Source organism: Xiphophorus maculatus, chromosome 4 (genome assembly GCF_002775205.1).
Source record: "Xiphophorus maculatus strain JP 163 A chromosome 4, X_maculatus-5.0-male, whole genome shotgun sequence".
Classification (NCBI taxonomy): domain Eukaryota; kingdom Metazoa; phylum Chordata; class Actinopteri; order Cyprinodontiformes; family Poeciliidae; genus Xiphophorus; species Xiphophorus maculatus.
Window position 1 is genome coordinate 25910532 of NC_036446.1, and position 25393 is coordinate 25935924.

The 25393-nt window shown below is 38.0% G+C and overlaps 1 protein-coding gene across 3 annotated transcripts in view; it reads left to right on the forward strand.

Moving 5' to 3' along the window:
- The window catches only part of itga11 (integrin subunit alpha 11), a 58161-nt gene that overhangs the window by 25656 nt on the left and 7112 nt on the right, over positions 1 to 25393 (forward strand). For all 3 annotated transcript variants that reach the window (XM_023331727.1, XM_014472720.2, XM_023331728.1), the window contains 11 exons: positions 2146 to 2290; positions 3732 to 3880; positions 6623 to 6766; positions 13580 to 13783; positions 15137 to 15267; positions 15393 to 15559; positions 17196 to 17335; positions 19269 to 19379; positions 19464 to 19549; positions 20603 to 20813; positions 20896 to 20994. In XM_023331727.1, the coding sequence (XP_023187495.1) occupies positions 2146 to 2290; positions 3732 to 3880; positions 6623 to 6766; positions 13580 to 13783; positions 15137 to 15267; positions 15393 to 15559; positions 17196 to 17335; positions 19269 to 19379; positions 19464 to 19549; positions 20603 to 20813; positions 20896 to 20994 (1587 nt within the window). The remainder of the gene's footprint in view (positions 1 to 2145; positions 2291 to 3731; positions 3881 to 6622; positions 6767 to 13579; positions 13784 to 15136; positions 15268 to 15392; positions 15560 to 17195; positions 17336 to 19268; positions 19380 to 19463; positions 19550 to 20602; positions 20814 to 20895; positions 20995 to 25393) is intronic.

Sequence of the window (25393 nt, forward strand, 5' to 3'; positions counted from 1 at the left end):
AGATGCGTTTCCTCTGCTGTATTGCTTCTTCATTCCGATTTTCATTCTTCTCCTTCTGGCCCTAGACTTAAATCCTAATGCAGCTACTTTACGTTTATTTCCCACTGGATTTTGTCGAGGGAAAAATACGTATATCCAACTCAGAATACAAAACCTATAGGAGAATTTGCAGCTGGGTGGCAAGAATGGCTGGAAATTGTGTCCATAAGGCCAGATTCCAGAGATTCTCGACAACACCAGCCTGAGTGTTGAAAGTAGGATAACGTTTTGGAAAGAATGTTTAAAAGACAAAAACAGTCCTCGGGCCCCATATGGTTTTACTGAGTGTAATTAGTGTCAACTTTGAATGAGGCTTATGTCATATAGTTTGCAGATGTTTCATGCATCTCCATACAGCCAGCCTTCTCTCACTGCAATTTCCTCTAACTAATGCTGAAAAATAATAAGAAGGCTCCAGCTTTGACACAAACGTGTTCCTTTTTGTCAGATTGTATTTACGTTAGATTGTCTTTAAAGGACACACTCTTTGTTTGTTGAGTGAGTTTGAAGAACTTACTGTATTATAGGTATGTAAGTGCTTAAATACCAACAACCAGATGAACTTCTTACCAAAATGGGTCATATGTCCATACATGTAACTATGGCAGAAATAGGTCACTCATTTATGAGGCTGAACAAAATGGAGAAACCATTTTGGCCGAAGCCGACAACCACACTGGCACAACGTTGCTGTTAAAGAGTGACGTCGTGCGAGTGTGGTGAGCACGCAGTTCCATCTTCCAGGAGGAAATCACAAGTCCTCCCGCACACATGCTGGAAAGTGTGTTGTCGACAATATGGTGTGCAACGAAGAAGAAAAAAAAACTGATGTCATTATGCACAGGAACCCTGTAATTATTGTGTCAGACATACAAAATACGGTGAGCCATGGAGCATAGAAAATGCTTTACCCAATTCTCCTGCTGTTTACAGCTAAATGCTGCAAACGCTGCTTTCTTTCCCTTCTTGAACGTTTAAGATAGCGAATGAACAGATAAAGACCACTGTGGTTTGGATCACTGCCAGGTTGTGGAGCACATTTTGTGGCTGTAAAATGAGTTAATCAGTCTGTGTGTGATCATAAAGAATCCAAGATTATAAAGAAAAGCATCATGACATGAGACATTGGTGAGGTTAGGGGTCTGCTAAAATATTTTTAAAAAATTAAATCTAAATATAGACAGTTATGTGTCAATTTCTGTTCAACTAATGTTGCTAATTTTCTTTTGCATTGAGTAAAAGAAAATGAGCAGAGACAGTGTCATGATTCCTGCTCTTCTTTCCTGAAAAAATTAGTTCATCAAAGTACAAAAATCATTCACAACCTTCTTTCGGCTAGCCTGACTAGTAAAGTTGCTAAAACACAAGTCTGTCTAATGGCATTGAAAGCATGAATGACTGACTATTTTCTTTTGAACTCTGGAAAAGCAGAAATTATCATTTTTGGCCCTCAAAATCTTATTAACTAATCATATTTCTTAGTTTCTGTTGGCGTGCATTACCCTGGAATCAAGTGCAGCAAAAGGGAATAACATCATTACCTTTGATCTTCCAACTCTTTTCCTTGATTAAAAGGTAGAAAATAAAACAATGTATAAAACATAAACATTAACAAGAGTTCAGTATAAAAAACATGCACATTCATAATGATAAATTCGAACAATGTTCATGCTTTGCTCGCTCCTATCTGCATTGGCATTGCCAAACTCAGCAGCATCTAGTTTCAGGATGATGCTGATAAGTTACTTAGTGCACATGACTTCAATTTTTGTTATTTAGCATTGTGTTTCAAAAACATGCTGCTTGAGTGCTAAGAAAAACAAGTAATTTTTTTCTTTATGTCTACATAAATCTGTGAAGCCACTTCATAAGTTTTTGTTCATCCCTTTTCAAAACAAGTTGAGTCACACCACCATAAATCAGACTCTTGCTTTACTCCAGATTGGTGGTTAGTGAGTAACACACTATAGTGTGTTACTCACTATAGTGTATTTCTAGACAGTAATACACTAGTGTAATGATGACAGTAATTAGTAAGCCATTTTATCGTTGCACAGGGATGTTATGCTGTGTAAGTGTAAGCACTTTCCTGGGTTTCACCTTCAGGATGGGATTTTGGTGGGTGCAGTTGGAGCTTACGACTGGAACGGAGCGGTGCTGAAGGAAACACGACAGGGGAAGGTGATCCCTCCAAAGTCATCCTACACGCAGGAGTTTCCTGAAGAGCTCAAAAACCATGGTGCATATTTAGGTAAGGCAAAACAAAACAGTGTAACAACATAAATCAAGAAAAATATCAAGAAGCAACATAACATGCAGGATAAGTAAAATATTTTGTTTAGCTTGTAGATTCCTTCAATTCCCCATTAATTCCTGGAGCCTTCAGTTGTGTTTACTTTTTTTTACCGAGTTATGCTGAAGGGGAGGACCAGTGATTTAGAACCGCTTCTTCACGCTGCAGCCCTCCTTCAAAACGTCTGTTCATCTCTTGTTTGCTTCTTGCACATATTTTTCGTTTCGTTTCAACACCGCAGACATTTGCTGTTATCGTGACTCAATTGTATCTGAATTTGCCACACAGGTTGGCCTTACTCTTTGACTCCATTCTGCCTATTTACAAAATACCACTTCAAATCATGCACTTTACAGGACAAACAGGTCATAATCATATCCAGTGTGCAGAGATCAGTTATAGGTAACAAATCAATTCACGAAAGTACAATTATTCAAAGCTATTTACATACAGTCCAATTGAATCCAATTATAAGAATATTTTAGTAATTCTCTCTCTCCCATTCCTACCGTTCGCTCCAAAACCGTGACGACGCGATTCCAATGCCAGAAAAGTTGTCGTAGTCCAACCATCGCACTGCACAGCTCAACAATCCTTATTTGTCCCCCAAACCCTGACAAAACGCCGCACAATTCAACACCATACTGCTAGCACTTCACAACAACTCAAAGGCAGAAGTAAGAGCGCTGCCCCACCACAAATGATGATCCGGGCGGAACACGGTGCTCTACATAATTTAACGAACCTTCCAGGCAGATAAATTTTCCTTGAGGAATTTTAATAATCAAGGTGCTCGAATCATTCGAAGAATCGTTTCAGCTCTAACTATAATATATCATAGTACAGTACACTACAGCTGGTCCGCTAATGCCATTTGGTAAAATTAACCAATCTCTGGAGTCAAAACTGATTTCAGACTTTGCAGAAATCCCACATGCTGAGCAAGCAAACAAAATGACTGGTTCATAGCAAGAAGGGGACACAACGCAAGTAAACAAACAAAAGATTGGTACTTCTTTTGAGAAACTAAGAATACACAACATTAATAACAATAATAACCATCTCAAAATGTCAACCAGGAGCTTAAACAGCAGAACGACAGAGCCGACTCAGTCTTAACTATAAGGTGTTTTCATAAGAAAGTGTTAATCTTTCTTTTACGGTAGTTATAATGTTTGTCTTGGCAACAGTAACCAACTTAAACTTATATAAAACAAGGATACAGAATTTGAAATTGAGAAATGGAGAAAAGAACCAACAGCTATATCGTGGGTTTTATATGAGAAATTAAAGAGAGAAAGGAAACCTAAAAAAACCAGGGCATTACAGATTTGCAGTCTGGGAGTAAACCGTTGTTAAATTATGTGTGTGTGTGTGTGTGTGTGTTTTACATCCTCAGGGTATACCGTAACATCTGTGGTGTCATCCAGAAATGGCCGTCTGCTCGTGGCAGGAGCTCCGCGATTTAACCACACGGGCAAAGTCATTATCTTCACTCTGAAGAACACGGGGAACCTCACCATCCTGCACTCACTCAAAGGCCACCAGGTACAGCAGCTGTCACCACTTTACCAACATTATGAAAAAGTTAGATAAACCAGTCCCATTTTAAATAAACAAGTAATAAATGTAAGACATTCAACCACCAAGATCTAAGAGTAAATTAGCTATATTTTTATTGAAATTTGATTAATGTTGACCAGATTTACAATATAAATACAAATAAAAAGAAGATTGCAGCTGAAAATAAGGTAAAACCGAGGCACAAAGCATTTAAAACATTTATCCACCCATCCATCCATTTTCCTCTGCTTGTCCTGGGTCAGGTCGCAGGGGTAGCAGCCTAAGTAAGGAGGCCCAGACTTCCCTCCCACTTGTTCCAGCTCCTCTGGTGGAATCCCAAGGCGTTCCCAAGCCAGCCGAGAGACATAGTCCCTCCAGCGTGTCTTGGGTCTTCCCCGGGGCCTCCTCCCGGTGGACCGCTTATGATGAACAGTAACAATGGATCTAGTGTTCCCTCGACCGAACGCAGGCCACCGGGGCACCACTCTGGAGCCAGGCCTGGAGGTGGGGCACGATGGCGAGCGCCTGGTGGCCGGGCTTTTACCCGTGGAGCCTGGCCCGGCTCAGCCTGAAGAGGAGACAGGGGTCTTCCTTCCCATGGGAGGGGCCAAAGGGGTCGGGTGCAGCGTGGGATGGGTGGTGGCCAACGGAGGGGGCCCTGGCGGTCCGATCCTCAGTTGCAGAAGCTGGCATTTAAAACATGTTTTTATGAAATCACCAGAGTCAGTCGAATTATTTTAGGTGGAAAGTAAATAATGTTCAAAGATTTTAATGCATTTCATTTTCTTTTAACATGGGAATTTTCACCCAATTTGTGTACTTATTTTCAATGTAGGCAAAATGTAGATTCATATAAATCTTACTTTCTGGACATTTCATTAGAAGCTATATTTTCTATAGTTTACTTGGTATGTATAGAAATAATGTTCAAATCATTTATATATAAAATTGCATATTTTCCTTTCGTGTATCCAGTGCAAGTTACATAAATACAAATAAAAGTCAGAAAGAAGGAAATTTAAGTTTGACTTTGGAGCTCAATAAAATGTCTGTGATCCATTGCAGCAGTCCAAACCACAAAGGCATATTGAACTGCATTATGATACAAGTGCAATTACTTTTGGTACTCCCAGAGAGTTGCAGATGGTATATTAGTGTCTGCAGAAATCCAGCATTGTGAATCTGGCTGTTTTTTGTGTCAATGTGCTCACACCTGGCAACTCTTCACAGCCTGCAAGCCTGGAATGATCTCGTTTCAGCTTACATTGTAACATGTCAACAACAAGTTATCCAGAGCAGCAGATGTTTTTTTTTTTTTTGACTGAACTATTCCTTGAACTTACAGCTCTTGAGCAAATAACTCTTTTTGTATCATTTTATAGCCAGATGTTTCAAATCTGTTTCGAAAGAACTAGATGATGTTCCCTTTATTCAAGCATCTGATTCTGACTCTATAAAACTTTAAAAGCCTAAAAAGCATCAGGATCCACGACTTGCTGCGACTCATCATATGCCGCTTCTTGCTTTCAACATTCAAGTTCAATAAACACTCAAGCCCATCAGTGAATCATTAAACTAATAAGACGCGTTTCAATGTGTCGCATTATACAAATATAGTGCCTTGCAAAAGTATTTATACTCTTTAATAATATCCCGATTTTGTCATTTTAGTTCACTTTGACTTAATTATTATTTTGGGTGATTAACCAAAAAAAGTAGTCCACAATTAAAGGTTGATTTAAAAAAAAAAAAGAAAAACAAGAATCATCTTAAAGACCAAAATACAGATAGGTCAAGGAGAAAGTTTTAAGCAGAGTTACAATACATCAAGCTTTAAATGTCCAAAAAAATGGGGGGGAGTATTACACAGCTGCAAATTTACCAAGACATGTCCGTCCAGCTAAACAGAAAGGACAAACCGAGAAAGAGAGAGAAGCAGCACAGAGACACAATGAAACTCTGGAGTTGCTATAAGGATTCACAGCTTAGCTATAATTATTTATTGACAGGAAAACAAGTAGTTGTTGCTCCTTAAGCCTTGATTTTATGCAAGAGTGGTAATAAGAAGGTCGCTGTTGGAAAAAAAAAGTGAGACATCTGTTTTGAAGTTAGCCACAACCTGATTGGGCACAAGACAAAAAAGTGGGAAAATGGAGGGAGGCTAGTATTGAACCTTGTGGCCGACTTGGAAAACAGTAAATCTGGAGGAAAAACTAACACAGCATATGACCCCGAGAGTAAAACACAGTGGTGGCAGCATTATTCTGTGAGAATGTTTTTCTTCAGCAGGGACATGGAAGCTGAGCTGATGGAAAGATGGATGAAGTTTAACACGGGACAATCTTAGAAGGAAACCTTCGAGAGGCTGCAAACATACAGCCAGAGCTACGGTTCAGATCAAATCATATATGCCCCTATAATTTGGTCCTACAAAGTATTCACTTACAGGTGCTGATTATAAAAGCATGCCATAAAGTAAAATTTTGTTATTTGAATTCATAAAAATGCCTAAAATAAATGCCTCTTTTCTCTTCCATTTTATAATTAAGGGCTTAGTTGTGTTGATCTCAGTCATGAAATCCAAAAAGTGTGTTGAAAATGTAGTTGTTATAAGACAGAATGTGTAAAAGTTCAGACGTAGAGTTTAAAAAAAATATGTCTTCAGGTGGAAATGTGTAATTAAAATAAGACGATTGACTTATAATCGCATGTCTGTTTCTCTTTCAGATTGGCTCCTACTACGGCAGTGAGATTGCGCCCGTGGACATTGATGGAGATGGCATAACCGACAACCTGTTGGTGGCAGCCCCGATGTTCTTCAGTGCAGGCATGGAAAAAGGGAAGGTCTACATCTACAGAGTCACCGAGATGGTGGGTATTGACTCTTTAAATGCACAGAACACAGGACCGTTTTAATTAAGTTTTGGCGAAACCGCTCAACATCACAAAAATGTGTCAACACCTGCTCTAAACCAGATGTCCCCAGCTTTATTTAAACCACACTTGTTGGCACAATCAGGGTTTGACACATGACCTTCTCCTGATCGAATGGGAAAACCTCCTCATGCCAGCATGCAGTCTTTACAGGATGTGGAGAGTGAACTCAGGAGGAAAGTATGCTGCCCCTTCCGAGCCCGGTTCCAGCACACCGTTTTGGACGCGAGAAGCGTCTTCAGAAAGAAAAATGTTCCCAGTGCTCCAGGTCTGCCTCGCTTGTTGGGAAAATGAATGTCCTCAGCTGGTTTAAATTCAGAGAGCAGGCATGGATGAGGTATTTAAATGTCTGTCGTGGCCAAAACCACATCACAGGTGGCAAGTCAGAGCTTTCAAGCAAAACATAAACAAATCATACGTTAGCAGTGTGTCTCATCATTAAGACAGAAATGCCACATGTTCGGGGCAGTTAATATTAATGATGTGGTTGATTCAGGTGTTGCTTGAGATGCTGCTTTCTAAATTGGTTCTGGAAAAACACTTGCATACATCTCTGCGGTCCTATTAAATACTTGCGAAGTTCTCAGGGATTCCACGGATTAAGGTTAAATAATGTCCTGACACATTGGTAATAAGCGCTAAAAACCTACCTATGTAGCCTTTTGATGACTAAACTTTTCCTTATTTTAGTTTTGTACTTTTTGCTTGTTGGAGTTGTTATATTAAAATATTTACAATTTTTGTTCACATTAGACCTTCTAACTTTTCTCTGGACGAGTTCAGTTCAACTCCTTTTAGCTTTCTTTGTTTGGTGTTTTAGTTATTTTTGTTCTAAATAGTCTAAACGTATCCATTCAGAAATATTTGCCACAAAAATCTTCTAAGAATTTTATTAACTAATGAAACAGAACCATATATATTATAGGGCTACACAGGTTCATCTCAATAAATCAGAAGATATCCTGAAAGCTAATTTATTTTAGTAATCTTGTTCAAGATTAAACTCTTAGGGAGGGGAAAAAGCCTAAAATGTCTGTCCTAAAACTCCAAACTAAAGTAGAATACGGAGGATTACGACTTCCCAATATGCAACTTTATCAGGAAGCTTTTACAAGCGCACAAATAACATCAATTATGTTACACAACCACAATAGTCCGATCTGGGTGAGCCTGGAAGGTGAAATAAATGCTCCATTTAACGCTTTTGATTATCTATCCCAACATTCAAATGATGGAGTTAAATCCAATCCAATTATCACTCACACTAAAAAGGTTTGGCAGCAGTTACATAAAAAAGCAAACAGCTGTCCTTTCGCTCAGGGTACAGCCTCAGTGTGGAATAACCCAAAAATAAAAATAGGGGGGAAAATGATCTTTTGGAGGAGCTGGCATATAAAAGGGATTGACCGTATAAACTGCTTCTTCAAAAATGGTACCTTACTGTCATTTCAACAATTTCAAGAACTATACAATCTAAACCACAAGGATTTCTGGAAGTTCCTACAAATTAGAGACTGCCTTACAAAATTAAAGAATTCTGAGGGAAGCATACCCATGGAATCACCAATATACGCCATGTTTAATAAAGTTAAAGACTCCCCAAGACGGGTAAGTCATATTTATAACTATCTGATTGAGAACACTTGCAATATTAATACAGGACTTAAGAAGGTGTGGGAATCAGAGTTAAACGTAAGGTTCACAGAAGAACTGTGGGCTGCAATAGTCAAACAAATGTTAAAGCCCATGAGAGATGCACGCTCCAAACTGATACAGTTCAAAATTACGAATCGACTATATTGGACACCAGTTAAATTATTCAGAGCTAAAATAAATAACTCTGATACTTGCTGGCGATGCAAACAAAGCTCAGGAGACATGCTTCATATGTTCCTCATGTGTCCGAAACTAATTTCCTATTGGCAGGAGGTCATGGGGAAAATTAACAGCACCCTCAACTCCAACCTATTGCTGACACCTACACTGGCACTTCTTAATTTCGTTGATTATAAAGTCAAAATAGGAACAAAAAAAATACAGTGGTTAAAAATAGCCCTCACAACGGCTAAACGAGTTATACTAAGACACTGGAAAGGTCAAAGTCTCCCTACTTATACAGAATGGTATGCAGCTCTTTTAGAAACTGCTTCTTATGAACGACTCATCTACAAGATAAACGGTCAGATTGAGGCGTATCAGAGTATGTGGGAACCGTTCTTAAAACCATAGAGGAAAGGCTCAAACACTATTTGTCCAGAATAAATGATAGTGTGCTTGTAATTTTTTTTTTTTTTTTTTTTTTTTAGCTCCTTCTGCTGGCTGGGGTGGGGGGAGGATCGGGAGGGGTTCAGGGGGGAAAATGTTAAAAACTCAAATCCTTCTCTGTATAACTACTTGAGGTTGTATACCTCACAGTAGTGATATTGTTAACATTGGTTTCACTGTATGTTTTATTGTTGAAGGATTTAATAAAGATTGAGAATTGAAAAAAAAAAAAAAAAAGATTAAACTCTTACATATTTTTAGATGCATTATACAGAGTGGTATATTTAATTTGGATTAATAAAGATGATTATAGCTTACAATTAATGAAAATTGGAATTATAGGAAATATAAAAGACACAGGTTGCTTTAATCTGCATTGAGTCTGGTGTTTCTCATCAGCCTCTGGACAATAGTCCATAGAGTCATCACAGCGTTTATGTCAGGTAACTGCCAACCAATCGACAGTGATATCATTGTCATTCAGCCAATCATAGTTGTTGACATCTTTAGTGTGGACAGGTGCCAAGCACGCTGGAAAATGAAATCCACATTTCCATAAAAAAAAGGCAGAAAGCAGAGGGAAATATGAAGGGCTCTAAAATTTTCTGGTGGCTGATTTGATACAGGCTTTGAATAAAACCAGTGGAATTCCAGAAAGCAGAAGATGACACGACTCCTGAAAACCTCGCTGACTGGAAAATACCTAGACATCAAGCAACTTGAATTCTGTGCTTTTCTGTCTTACTCTGGGACGTTTCCAAATCATGTGTTAAATTCACTTCCAGCTAATAGTGAAAGTTTGAACACTGAGCAGCTTTCCAGTCCGTTTTCTCCTAAACCCAGGTGAGAGACCTCTGACATTGTCTCTTGTTCAGGAGTGGATGAACGCAAAGGATGTGGCAGCTATTATTATAAGCTATTATCAATGAATAAATTAGTATTTGAACCCATTGTTATTGTTGGAAATTTGTTCAAAAACGTTTAGATAAAATTTTATCTCCTAGCAAAATGGGATTTAATACTTATTTGAAAAACTTGTATTGGCAAGAAGAGTGCTGAGTCTGTTACTAGTTAGTCACCTAGTTCACACATCTATGAAGACTTTGTTTTTGTCCCTCACTTCTTCACAGAAAGTCTCTAAATCTTTTATGATTCTTTTGGCTGCTTCTTGGCCACCATACTTCTTGAACTTTTCTACATTTATTGATGTTAAACACCCAAACGTAACTGCATTTAACCTGGAAATTATGTGAAAGAGCATCCAGAACAAGGCATAGTTGTGAAGCTGAAGGAAAATTGTATGGTTTTAAACAATCCTTCATTCATATGTTTTCAATTAATTTCAGTTAAAATGTGTAGAGGAACCTTAACCCTCTGATGCATGAATTATGATCCTTTGTGTCAGAATTTTTTTTCCATTTTTTAAAATTCTTTTCTTAAGGCATAAAAAAGGTAGGAAAAATTTTTTGTAAAAATAATTTTTTTAAAATTTTTTATTTTTATGTGATCAATTGTAATTTTGTCCAAATACAAAGTTGTTATTTGAAAAATACATCAGTAGTATTGTTCCTTAGGGGTTATCTGATGTCACAATATATTTTTTACTTGCAAGAGTCGTCTACAGTAGAAGGAGGGACCGGGTCAGTTCTCATGCTTTTTTGTCTGTCGGCCATATTGTATTTAACAAAAATAATTTCTTGCATTTGCAGCTGATGGCCAGTAGTTGATGGTATATTTTATGATGCATTAGTGTCCACTTCAGTGGTCTGTGTGCATTTATAACATAAAAATCCAAAGGGAACACAAGAAAATGGCTTTTAGATAGCTGTCCACTGTAGTGACCACTATGCATGAAAGGGTTAAGTTGCAGTCTAGATACCGAAATTACAGCTTATAAGATGAATAAAAGCACTATCTGCCTCATATTGTATGTATTTGTGATTCTGATCCAGTCCGGCTTAACCACACATGATTTAAATGACTAAATTTAAATCATGTGTGTTGACTTGTCAGTGCAAATAAGGAGTATTGAAGTGGGGTAACCCAATTGGGACATATGTCTTGCCTCAGAAAATGTGAGGTTGAAATAGAGAAGGAACTTTTAGTACAGGTATAGAAAAGTCGATTTCAATTGCTGGACAATATGTCCTGAAATCTGGCAGTGGATAAAAAATAATATTCTACACATTATATCGTCTGACACGTACAGCTGTCTCGCTGCGGACTGGTCGTGACCTTTCAGTGCCTCCTCACGAACCATGTGTTTCAAATTAAACATCATTATGTTTCCCTGTTTCTTTATAAATCTCCCATTTTGTCACATATCCTCGCATCAGGTAGCTGAGAAGTAAAAGCCTCCATTTAAGTCAACTTCGCTTGCATCCACACAACTGAAAAAACAAGTGAGCTCATGTTTAATCTGGCAGCCCTGAGTTTTATTACTGTATGACTATTTGATGCCAAATAGAGCAATGATATGGATGACTACTAATGGACTCCGGTTCCATTTTCTCAGACTTTTGTCTGAAACGTTTTCCAGCAGTCTGTTTGCCTCTGAAGTCACGGTTATCTTCCATGGGGCTTAGCACTTCCTAAGAATAGAACTTCAAATAAATATCTTTAGCTATAATGCTTTCTTTTTTCCTCTCAGAACCCTAAGGTAAGATTCTTTAGATTTTTTTTTTAGTGCCTGAGGTTTCAGTTCAAAGAAAAGGAAAACAAAGAGTTATGTGCAAAACACAGATGTTAATCCAAGCTCAGTATTCTGTTTAAAAATAAAAAAAAGATAGAAAATAAGTGGTCTACTTTTTCTGTATCAGCAATGGTTTGAAGATAATTGATGCAATAAACTCTAATGAATGCAAAGCACAATAATTTTCTTTCACTCGTTAAAAAGTTTCAATCCAAGGATGGAGGGTTCTTTCACATCCCGATCAGTGTTTTACTGGGAAGCAAACAGAACATATGCAGTTACTATATTTAGGATATAATTTTCTTTGAGAAACAAATAGTAAAAATGCTATTTTGTAGCATCTTTCTTGGCCAACACTCAACTGATTAAAGTTGAGCTGACATGCAGCTTAACTTGTGTGTTTTTCTTATATATAAACTTAATAAATGCTTTCCCCCGTTTTATCTGTGATGCTACCATCACATCTTTGAAGCCTCTTCACAATTGATCAGTGTGTCCTCATTAAAAAGACGTCAGTATGTGACTTTTTTGTTTTTAATCTGCAACATCTGGGTATTTTTTATGATTGTCCAAAACACCATCTTGCCAGATTCTTAACAATATTCACTGATTGAAGTAAAAAACATTGCTTATCTTATCGCTGAATTATATAGCATGAAAAGAAGCATAAATTACTATTTGTTCAGTTTGCTGTGCATGAGAGGCCATGTTGACTCTTGTTCACAGCAGACTGACTCTACTGAAACAAATTTGGTGAGCTGCAGGATAAGCATTGATTTGAGCAACTTGTAAGTGCAAGGCTGGCTATTACCAGGGATTCAGTGACTACATTTTGGCACCACATCCATACAGACTTCACATAGTTTTTTTAGAATGTGATGAGTGACATTTTTGCATGATTGTAGAAAAGATGCCGTGTTTTATGGAACTTTTAAGACAAAAGAGGTTAGTTTTTTTTCTTGGGTACCCACCTAAATATTTTTGTTGACCAGTCTAAATCTCAGGGCAGCCAAACGTTGCTTTTTGCAGCGGTGTCATACATCGGCACGATGTCTGAAGCTACTCCTTTCTTTAGCTGAACATCAAAAACAGTCAGAGGTGTTAAGCTGGTCTCCTAATTCTGACCATGTGAATGTTTTCCAACATGTCTGGAATGTGAACATCCAGTCTACGTAGGCTCCATATCGTAGACAAGACTTAAAGGATCTACTGGTAAGATCCTCTGTACAATACCAGAGGACATCGACAGATATCCTCTCGAGTTCAACGAATCACGACTAAAGAAAACCTGCAGCCTGTTAGGCTCCTGGTTTTGATGTTGTTGCTTATCAGGATATTTTTACACAGCACAAATCTAGTTTTTCTCTATATGCAGACAACAAAACCCCTGATGGGAAACATTCAAAAGACATAGAAGTGCAAGCTGTATTCCTATAGAAAGGGCATCTACAGTAAGTCACATTTTAGCATATGCCCAAACCAAATGTTGCTCAAATCAACTAGTTTATTAGTTGATCTAATGCCATATTTTTTAAAACTGTCCCACAATCAATACCAATGGTTGACAAGATCTCTCTAATGGTAAACAGGGTAAATTTTTATATTATATTTAGACATTTAGCGAACAGTAAATTGCTAAAGATGTTCAAAATTCCTTATAACTGATGTTCACTTGAGAAAAAAAACCCTATTCTTAAAATTTCAAAAACAGATTTTGTGTGATCAAAGTGTTTATAAAACCTGGGGCTTGTAGGACGTATTTGACCCATGTATGTTTTTGCTTCTCGGCTCAGAACCGTTTCATCCCAGAAGGAGCGTTGGAGATCCACAACGGTGGCCAGAACGCTCGCTTTGGCTCATCTCTCGCTCCTGTCCCTGATCTCAATGGTGACGGCTTCAACGACTTGGTGGTGGGAGCTCCGCTGGAAGACGACCACAAAGGCGCCATTTACGTTTTCTTTAGCCAGCACAACAGAATACTACGAAAATATAAACAGGTAGGGCATCCGTAAAAAATGACAGACGAACACAATTTTTCGATATATTTTGCTGTTGTCTCCAAATGCATTTACACTTCTACTGAATTTGAAATGCCTAAAATGCATTCATGAGCCTGACATTATCAGACATTACTTCAAGTATCTGTGAATATGCAAGTTAATAACAGGCAATAAATAATGTTGTTCACATAGGGTTAGATTGGATTTCCTTGAACTGAGATTTTTTATGAGCTTGAAACGTTTCTTTATTTGGGATTTATCTACATATTTAAAATAGTGTACCACATTACCTTGAGTTTGTTGAAAAAATAAAAGCATTTTCAGCATGGTGGAAACCACCAAACTTAGAGATACTTTTTACCACAAAATGCAAAGGTTTACTGTATTCTTAATGGAGCTGGACCGGACAATTTACACAAGTTCAATGAAAATGTCACCGCATATTCTGTCGAGGGACAGAATCACTTAAGCTCTGCACTGATGAAGATTTACTCACCTTGGGATGCCATTCACTGGATGTGGTTGACACAGCTGGGGATGTTGATTTATTTCATAATTGTTTCAGTCAATAATCATTTGACCACTTGAGGCGCTCGTTGATATATGGAGCATTCAACTTCAGCCCAGGAAGAAAAATAATACCATCATGAGAAATTTATTCTGATCTATCGTTAAGGTCCAGAGCACTGTAAATTTTATACCCTTGAATTAAAACAGAGTTGTTTTTTGTTTTATTAATAAATTGCTGCATTTCCTTTTGAAATGTAATGTTCTGGCTTTTAAAAGTCATCTTTTTAAGTGTCGACAAATAAAAAACAGATTAAATACTAAAACTTAACTGAGCACTGCATAGTGGTAAGTTTTTATCACTGTTGATTATCTGAAGAATCAAATGGAGGCTTGTGGTCTTTAGTCTATAGAAGTTAAATCCATAATTAAATACAAGTTGCTACTGAAAAATAAACAGAAACCAGAGCAAAAAGTTGAGATGTAGCTGGAGTATGGAGTAGCAATAGTATATCCTGAGCAACATAGGAAATGGAGAAAGGAGATGCAGAATAATAATTCAGTCAGTATGATTGAAGAGGGGTCAATCATACTGACCAAAGTAATACAAAACTACAAAATTTATAGACTGCTGAATGAAAATTATTTTAAATGTCCTCAATTACTTTTTTTTAAATTTTTTTATTTTTTACTTTTATCATTCCAAGATGCCGGTGATATTTAAATGCAAATAATAATAATCATTAGGAAATTATGTTCTTGTTACTTCACACATAAAACTTTCTTCATTTGAGTGTGTTGTAATAATTTAAACACATTCTTCATCTGCTGTCTGTCGTCCAGAGAATAGCAGCGGTAGATTTGGCTCCGGGCCTGCAGTACTTTGGCCGCAGTATCCATGGCACCATGGACATGAATGACGATGGTTTAGTGGACCTGGCAGTGGGTTCCCTCGGTGCTGCCGTTCTCCTCTGGTCTGTGTATAACTCTGCTAGTGCAATTATTATTTTACGCTAAACTCTCCAGAAAATGTTAACAGACACATTGTTTTCCAGAAACGCACTTTAGCCTCACAGTCTCACCTTTGTGACCCTCACAGGTCAAGGAGCGTTGTGCGGATATACGCCAATGTCAGGTTTGAGCCCAGCAAGGTGAATATCTTTGTGAAAGACTGTCAGCGAGGTGGCAAAGACGTGACCTGCATGTCAGCGATTGTGTGCTTCAACATCACTGCCAGGACGGCCATTCCTCCCACACAGGAAATAGGTAAGCCAGCAAAAACAATCATATGCAGGGATAACATCTGCAGTTTGCTACTTCCTTCCCTTCTGTATCATTTCTCCAAGCTGTTTTATGTAATACTTATTTAGCTGTTTGTTGTAATTCAGTCAGAAACGCAAAGATAAGTTACAGAAATATGTTTAGTTACATAACCATTAGACTTGTGAGATCTGTTGACTTCTTTTATGAGCCTTAGGATCGAGAAATCCTTTTTACAATTCAAATATAATTGTTTCAAAATTGAGAAAAAGTATTAGGTTATTAAAGTGATTAAATAAGTTTATTAAAGTCTTGTAAAGCCCTGCAGCATTCTGGCTGCCTGTAAAAACTGTAACAGATCGTTCTATTCAGAGAAAAAGGTTTACTAGCATTAAGAGATTCTGGCCTCGCTGTTTCTGCTCTGCGTAAATGAAGCTCCGGCCTTGAAAACTGCTACGTCAGTACAACTTTGGCACATTCAGATGTCTCTTTAACTGTGTATAAATCTGCAACTCCAGTTGCTTCTATTCACAATAAAGAAATGTTGACCACTCTCTTGCAAAGGGCACAAAAAGAAGTAAGGGTGCCCCAATTGCTAACTATTGTTAACTCCAGACGTGACATTGTGTGCCAGTCTACCAAACAGACCTATCTCTTGGCAGAGCAAATGAGTCTTAGACCTGTGTAGAGGTAGATAAGATCGAGGAATCAGATCAGCCTCACATGTAAGTATTTGCCGATCACCTATCTCCCAAAATTAAGGAAATTGGCACCAATAAATCGGAGTAATCCTAAAACGAAGAGCTTTCTGCCACCAAAAGTGACCCACATGAAGCGGTGTTACTGTACTTACCATTTGTTTTAACAGCAGTAGCATCAGAGTGCCGCTTCATTGTGCACAGGGGGAGTTAAACTTTTGACCCGGCGACATCTTTATCAAATCTGCTTTCAGTGCCAGAACAGAAAAGAGGAAGAGAAAAGGGGAGTTATCTTGCCCTTCGTGGCTGAATGCTGCTGAACACATTTGTTTGATTTTTCCCTTCGTCATGTCTGCCGAGTAATGCATGGCAGATGTTCTGGTGATCGAGAGGTTCCTGCGGCCTGACGAATTTTTCTTCTTCCTCGATCGAAGTTAATCTCATTTATGTTTATCTATTTACAATATTTCTGAGCATTGTCTACAAAACAAAGACACAGATTTATTTTTTTTTTTTTTAAAACAGAAATTGGCTCTAAAGTTAGAGTTGTAACATAAAAAAAAGAACCAAAACGTTATAACTGATATCTCCACATATGAATTTAACTTCTGCATTAAGAGTCCTGCAGGTTTCCAACTCGCTTGTTGACCTTCAACATAATGCATGAATAATTTCAGACTCGGTACATTTTTCCTCATTCCATTACAACATAAGCCCATAAGCAAATAACATCTAGCACAATGTGTTCTGGGGAAAGCCACAGAGTTTGGATTCCTGTATGGGATGGTCACACGTTGATCAAATACACTAAGTCAAGTAATTTTATGTATTTATTTTTGCAGTACTGCAGTGATATTATTCTCCATAAATGTTATTCAATCAGCCAAACTTCTATGAATAAAAATAGAAGTGGTTACTACTAATCCCATTTCTGGTCCTAACAGGGATCAGGTATAATGTCTCCATTTTGGAGAGACGTTTCAACCCTCGGGCCGTGTTGGATCACCCGAGCAAGATGCAGCCTCAAAACCTGACTCTGCTTCCTGGAAGTGAAGCCTGCGAACACATCTACTTCCATGTCATGGTGAGGCTCAAAATGTGGAAAACCAAAGTCACATGAAGGCATGAAGCCAAAATTGTTGTCATGTTTTTGATTATTACATGTAAATATTACATGTTGATAGTCAAAGAATTGATGTCTCAAGCAAGGAGGATTCGTAAGGAAAATTCTGATGTTCTTGTATTTTAGATCATTTAAAGGAGTTCTGATACATATGATTGCTATTTGTAGCTAGTAGACGTAGCTGAATATGATGTACTCCTGCAATGTCGTTAGTAAAGCACAGTGGTACAGTGATCTTGGTGGCTCAGTGACCAAGATCAGATCCTGTTGTATAAGTCCAATAATTCATACACAAAAGAAAACTAACATCCAAAAAAACTATAAATTTCTAGTGTTTGTGGTAAATCTTCTGACCTTTAATCAAACTATCACACTCAGTAACTCTTTGGTTGGATGCAGAATGAAAGACGGTAACCATCCACACAAAGCACAAGAAAGCTAACACAAACCAGGAGCTGGGAAGTTGAGGATTTTTTTTTTCACAGTGATTGAAACAACAATCTATGAAATCTAAGCCACATAAAACAAAGCCTCGAAACAAAGATTTACTACAAGGTTACCCAAAGGTTGTACCAGGGGCCAATGTGATTGATTTTGCGCCGTCCTCGATCACAATTTAAGAATATTACGTTTTCCCTTCCAACTTAGACAATTGATTCAGATAGAGACTTATTAGTCATTCATTAATCACATTTTGTGGTTTCATTTTAATTTCTTAGTAAGTAGGTCCACAGCAGTTGTAGGACTGTGACTTAAAACCAGAATGTGGCGCGCCCGTTTATGCTGTTCTGTTTTCCACAGAAGAATGGCCTTGATGCCATTCTTGCTGCTGAGCTCAGACGTTTTTAGACAAAAAAACCCCAAAACAAAACAGAAAACTATCCACCTAAAAATGAATAATGAAACTGCATGCCATTCTTTTGGTACAAGACCTACTTTTATACTTTTATACTAGACCTACTTGGCTCCAAAGTGATTACCAGGTCCCTATATAAGTGCAATTTGTAGTAGCTCTGCATCCAAATTGCTCACAATTTAGTAACAGAAGAAGTAAAAGTTATCTTGTTTTTATGTCCATTGCAGTAATATGCTATTGTCTTCTTTTATGCCTTTACTGATGAGAGTCTCTCTGAGTCTCTCAGTAGTCCAGCAGCTTACCATTTAACACCTTCTGTAAATGCTAGGAAACCTTCAGTGCACAGTCCCATTAATTTAATTTGAAATTACATGTCTTAAGCAAATTTTTTCCAAAATAAGTAGCATGCATTTTCAAAACTAAAATTTATCCTGCAACGCAGGCTGAAGAGCTGAAAAGCCACTCAAATGCTTGTCTATCTGCTCTACATTGAGCATTGTGCTGAGTCTTCTTTTAGCCATAAGTTCTGACATTGTGTTAAAAGTGTGACTGAGAATGCCACACTGAGCTGTTCGGCTTCAGCAACCTTGTTGTTGTAGCTAATATAGCCTCTCTGCTGCTGAGGGAAGTCGGCTAACTCTGCAATGAAGAAGCCCTCAGGCTCAACTGTTATTGTTTTTCTCTACAGAGACATAAGTGACTATGATTATAAAGCCCACCCACATAGATGAAGGATCTGATTGGTTGGTCTTTCCTACACTTTATGGCCAATCACAATTCTAACACGTACCCAGCATTTTCTCTCAGTTGTTTTGTTTCTTCAGATAAAAAAGTAATAAATGTAATTCACTCATAAAAATGAGCTTTAACTTTTGGTTATTATTGAGTTCAAAAAAGAAATTTCAAACAATTTATGCCTTCAGAGATGCTTTTGAAAATCTGTGGCAAAATATAGGAAATAGTGAAAATATAGTTGCAGTGACAGACCCATTTCAGTGATTGCTGTTTGAGTGAACCGACTTTCTTATTTATATATAGGAGACCACAGATTATGCAAGACCCATAATGTTTGCTGTGCAAGTAGGACTGGAAGATCCAGACCAGGGACCAATTCTAGATGACAGCTGGCCTGCTCTTGTAAAGACTGAGGTGAGGGTACTTTTAAGTTGGTGAACAATTATTAGACTGAGTCAAAGTAAAATTGCTAACAAAAGGATCCATTTGTCTGAGCAGCTGCCCTTCTGGAATGGCTGTGATGAGGATGACCGCTGCATGCCGGACCTGTCCCTGCATAGCGCAAACGACCTGATGACTCGAAAGTGGGTACACTTATTTTAATCACAGCACATGTAGCAGTGGGTGAAAGTGGGTAAAAGTTTGAAAAGTGAATGAAATTCTCCAAAACGTTCAGGAAGGTCCAGGATCCTCTTCTTAAAATGATTCGGCCAAAGGTTGCCACCGGGGCAAAGCTTGCTCAGGAATGTTCCTAGAGAATTTTTTTGGAGGCTAACATATTGTAAAGAAAGGCAATAAAGTAGCTTCTTCTCAATAAGAAAAGCATCAAGGACTGTGCAGGAAGTTGTGAAATGTGACTTGGAGAGACTTCGGGGCAAGTTATTTTCGCAGGCAATGCATCCTGTAGCTCTCCGCGACTTAAATGTGACAGTCGGACAGCGGGGAAGCGGGGGATGGAGGGAGTCCCGTTAGACCGTCAGTTCCCGAAACTACAAAAAGAAAACCCTTGTATAAAAGGACACAGGGTAAAAAGCTGGTGAGGTCAAAATGACCCCGTCTCTTAAGAATGCGGGAGGGTCAAACTGTTCACAACATCTGTCCAAAGAAGAAACAATGAATGCTTCCACTACTTCTGAGTCAGCAACAGTGGATCATCTTGTTAATGGTTGCTTACTCACTGTTCTCCTGAAAACATATGTCCATGAATAAATGGGATCAAAGCCCCTTAGCCCAATAATCCACAGCAAGTTGCTAATTAACAATAATTTTCATGTCATAAAAAAAACTTAATGGAAAGATGACACTACATTAAACTTCTGGAACCATGGCCTAAAAACTTCCCTTTTAGTGGTCAATTCTCAAAAAGCAAAAGGACAAATAATTGTGACAATCTCCAAAGCTTGATGAGGGCTAGAATATCAGAAGCTGATGACGTCTGGAGAGATGGCTGAAAGGTTGAAAAAGAAACTAGAACAAGACACTGACAAAAACATGTAACTGCACCGAAGCAGTAAAGTCTGCACTTCTGTTGGTCTCAAAATTTATAGCCACAATTATGCATATGAAAAAGAAGCATATTCTCACCCACCTACACTCCGTAAACTCAACTTCTGGCTTCTGTTTTCACTGTCTCCCAGACAGTTCTGTGCTCGTCCTGTGCAGTCTCGTGGCGTTTTCTGCCGCCATCAGGGCGGAGCAGGGTCAGAAGGGTCGCTGCGGGTCATTGAGGGAAACAAGAGAAGGATGGTGGTGGACGTCAAACTGGAGAACAGAGGAGAGAACGCCTACAACGCCCTGGTTAATATCACATACACGCCCAATCTGCGCTTCTCAAGCCTCATAGTGAAGGTACGCCTCGATCTGTTATCTGGTCTGCAGTTTCGTCTTCTTCCGTGCAATAAAATCTGAACGTTGTTGTTTATTATTTCAGGACACCTCAGAAATCAAAATCGACTGCAACACAGAGGAGAAGAAGAGAAATGAGAAGATCTGCAATGTCAGTGCACCATTCATGCGAGCCAAATCTCAGGTAAGATAAACACAATGTGAATTACTCTGAGATCACTATCCATTCTAAAAAAAAAAGCTTAACACTAATAATTTTGTAAGAGATGACAACTTTGAAAACATAAGCTGCAGCTTTAAGATGACCTTCATCTGCATTTTCGTTTTATTACATCTGAGTTAACGGCTCGATTAAACCAAACAACACATTCAAGATTACAATCAGCATTCATATCTTAATTTGTATCCAGAATGGATTTAAGTGGGATTTATTTATAGGCCTGGGAGTAGATAACATCCCTCACAACCCTGTTAAATTGCTGCAACATAATACCTTTTTCTCCCTAAAGCTCTTAATTCCTGACTTCAGTTCTAGCCGCTTGAACTCTAAATCTGAAAGTTCAACCGCCAAAGCAAGAGGAGGAACTGCTTACGTTAAGCAAATAAAAATCAGTCGGCTCTGAAATCAAGAAGGTTGCGCAGTAAAATTTCAATTACAGCTTTAAAAACGAAACCTTGAAGAGATTTTAAACATTCCTTAGAATTAGACAGCAGTTTTTGCTCTTTTTTTCTGTATAAAATAAACTTTCAAGCTTTAGAAAGTTCCTGGGTAGGATTTGTCAGTCTAGCTTTGTTTATAGGTGAGTGGTGTCTTGCCAAAATATGGTCTGTTAAGAAGCTGATGAACAGTAAATATACTACTTGTTATATTTAACAAGTAATATAACTTGTTGTAGATAACAAAAGGGAAGCAAAAGAGTCAGTTCTTCAAGTAAGCCATGCTAATTTCTGCTGTTTTGAATCTACTAGTCTTAAAAAAAGGCATGATGGGAACGCTTGGTGGCTCAGTTGATAAGAGTGTGTCCTGGGTTTGACTCCACTTCTTGAAGGCATCCCCTGCATGTCTCCGATTCTCTCACCTCCCTATTCCATGTCCAAGTACTTTATAATAAGGACCGCTAGAACTTAAAAAGAAAAAACAATGGCATGTTGATTTAGCAAATGCATGATGGATTTTTAAACAAAGAAAACAGTCATAAGTTGCAGGTTGTGATCTTTCAGTGGATATTAACCATACTGAGCTGCAGTAACCAGTTTTCTAACTAAACACCTGTTGCAAAGCGATATCACTTTATAGATTTAGAAATGAAGATAAGACAAGTCAATTCTTTCTTAGTCCCACAAGTGAGAAATTCCATGCAAGCAGGAAGTGAATAAACACAGCACAGTATGAAAGTAAAATAAGGTTCACTTCTTCCTGTCATAGTAATTGAAGAAGAATAGCTCAGTTAAAAAGTTAGCTAAAGATTATACAAAAAAATTACAAATATTGTAGCAGTTTAAGTGAAAGCTTTGAGTGATTTTAACTCTACTTCTCTATTAAGTTGTTCCTCTACCTGGCAACATGTCATATGTACTGTAGGCAGCAAGAAAGAATGTCTGCAAACCTCGAAGAACTGAAGCAACAATGGGATGGAAAGCAAGCCAAAACGTCTCCACAACAATGAGAGAGACACAAAATAACTAATTCAAGTAAATGCTGCTAAAGGTGGTTGTGCAATCTAGAAAACTGTGGATTGTGTTTAGGTTTTTTTTCACAAAGCTTTTTATTATTTATTTTTATTTAATTATTTTTGGCTTCTCTTCATGGAGTTTTTATGTTCTCCCCATGCAGTGAATATTTGTGTGACTGGTTCTGTGCTGGGTGTGTCTGAGTCGATGAACGGGTCGACCTGTCCTTAGTGCGCCCCACCTATTGCTATGATATTCCTGGCCAGTCCTCCATGTCCCTACAAACACTAACCTGGTGTAGGAAGCAAGATTTTTTTTCTCCCCTTTGCTTCATCACTGGTGCACCAGGTGAAATGGAGAGAAAAAGTTTCAGATCTCATTTTTCCGTCATCTGTTTCTGATTTTACTATCAATTCTGCTGTTTCTAAACCCTCTCCACTCAGCTGTAAAGTCAGCACTATTTATGGGATTCCACATTGATCTGTGTTTTTTTTTTTTTGAAGGGACGAGCCTTAACTTTATTATTTAGAAGGTGATGTTTGGATGAACCCAGATAAGGATGACATTGGTCTGTTATTTCGCCTTTTATATAAAAGCACTTACACTCCTCTTGTTGTGTGTAAAACCCGTCTTTTCTGTTCATGTGCCGACAATAATCTCCCTCGCTTTCCATATTCACATAAATTTTGTGTGGAGAAATACAGGAAGAAGCTTAACCATGTATTTATAACAAACAATGCTCGTCTCCCGGGCAACAAAACATCCAGCATTTCTGTGCTGGTTCTCTCCAGCAGCCGAACCTGAAGCACCCGGCCACCCTTTAAATCTCCCAGAGTGATTCATACCCGCTCATTCAGCCTGAACAGCGTCCAGAGCCACAAAGCAGGACCGCTCTGGTCAAGTTCCTTTTAAAAATGTGGTGAATGTTAAACAAGGATGATTGTACACCTGGGCAACTGCCAAACCAGTCCAAACCACTTTTTCGCTGAAGGAAAATAGGAACTTTGATGCAAGCTTTTTTTTCCTTTTTTTTAGGAAAAGGGCAGTTTTGCCTTCTTTGGTTGCTTCTCTCCAATGCAGAATACAAAAAAGTACTGAAAACTTTAAACCTTTACGTTGTGCACATGTTGGTGGCCGTCCTGGTCAGCTTCTTGTGGACCCACTCTTAGTTTTCTCTGTTTTGTACCTATTGGTGCTCACTAGTTGGTGTCTTTGTTTAATTAAGCTTCCTCTCAGCATGTTTCATTCCAGTTTATGTCCCCATTACAGAGATTGTTTCGTTTTTCCTAAGCCTGTAGCAGGAATCTTCACAATGCTGGTCAGCCTTCTCCTTTCGGAGGCATTGTGGTTGGAGAAAAGAAAACAAGAAAGAGACCAGTGGGGAAAAAAGGAATCAAGAGAAAAAAGAAAAGAGACACGGATGACAAATTGTCTTGGTCAAGACACAGAAGCTGTTGTAAGGAATATGGGTAGAGCTTTTAATGAGCTAGTAATAAGAACTTTAATTATCTTCCAGCTTGACTATTGTCAGATAATTTGGGCAAAGACTTAGATGAACATCAACTGATGCAGAATAAAGCTATTTAGCATTGAATTGTTCCTACAGGACTAGCATAGACACCATACATTTTTATTTAGACTGGCTATGATAAGGTGTTAGCTACTATCATCAACATGGAAGTTTTTTTTATTTTTATTTCAAGGTCCAAGTTTTTTGTTTGTTCAGTTAAAGAACAATTTAAATTCACATGAATATGTCATGAGACATGCAGTTGAAAGACGTTTTCATATTCCCAGGGCAAAAACGAATTTTCTCAAATGCATCTATATTTACAGAGCAATGAAAGACGGATCGCTCTACCATTAACTGTAATTAAAGTTGAACAGAAACCAGCTTTTAAAAAGAAGTCAAAAAGCTTTTTAGGAGCAACCTACTTATAGTTGAAATGGTCAATTATTTTAGATTTTATGTATTTGTCAACTTTTTGTATGACTTGCAATTAATGTTTTATTGCTATGTATGTTTAATATGTCATCCATTATATATTTGATTGACTTTTTCTTGTATGTGTGTTTTAACGATGGACCTCTGGAAGAGGAGCTGGGTGTAAAGCCCTGCTAATGGGCATCCTAAACAATAAACAAAAGAAGAGACAAATTATTCCTGCTAATATTACAACATTTTTAGCATCTTTAACACTTTTGTCAGCAACCAGCATCAATGTATTCTATTCAGTTCAAGTGTATTTGATCAAGTAAGCAATGTTTAATGATAAAAATCAACGTTTGCAGCAACCCCTGAGTTTTGTTACAGGACATTAATGAACAAACAGCATCATGACCAAACGTTGCTGGTCACTAATTTCTGACGTCTGTTGTTTAACATCCCTGGTTTAATTGTTACAATGGTCTAGTCAAAACCCATATGTATCACAGAGATTTGAAAAACCATCTTCACACATTCCTTTCAGTAAATCCAGTTTTTGAGTTTGAGCTATTTTGCCAAGAAGAATCGCCAAAACGTTGAGATCCTGCAGAAGTTCTGCTACAAACCTCAAAATCCCCATAGGTGGTTTTTGCACCACAAGTGGCCGAAACATACAGTTTTCCTTCCACTCCCCAATAACACATTACTTCCTGTTTGGTCAGTCGTATGAAATTCTGATTTGGTTTGCAATGAGCCAAAGAGTGAAAGATTCATTTGTAAGGCGCAGTAGGTGTACAACGACTTAATATGTTTACATAATGGAGTTACGTTATTTACGTCCAAAAAGGTTCTGAACATATAACAAAATTACAGTTTCAAAACCATCAAAAGGAATGTTTTAATCAGTTCATTTCATTATTCAGTAGTTTCTTTTTTCACTGCACACATTATTGACGTGTCATTGTTACAAATCCATCCATCATTG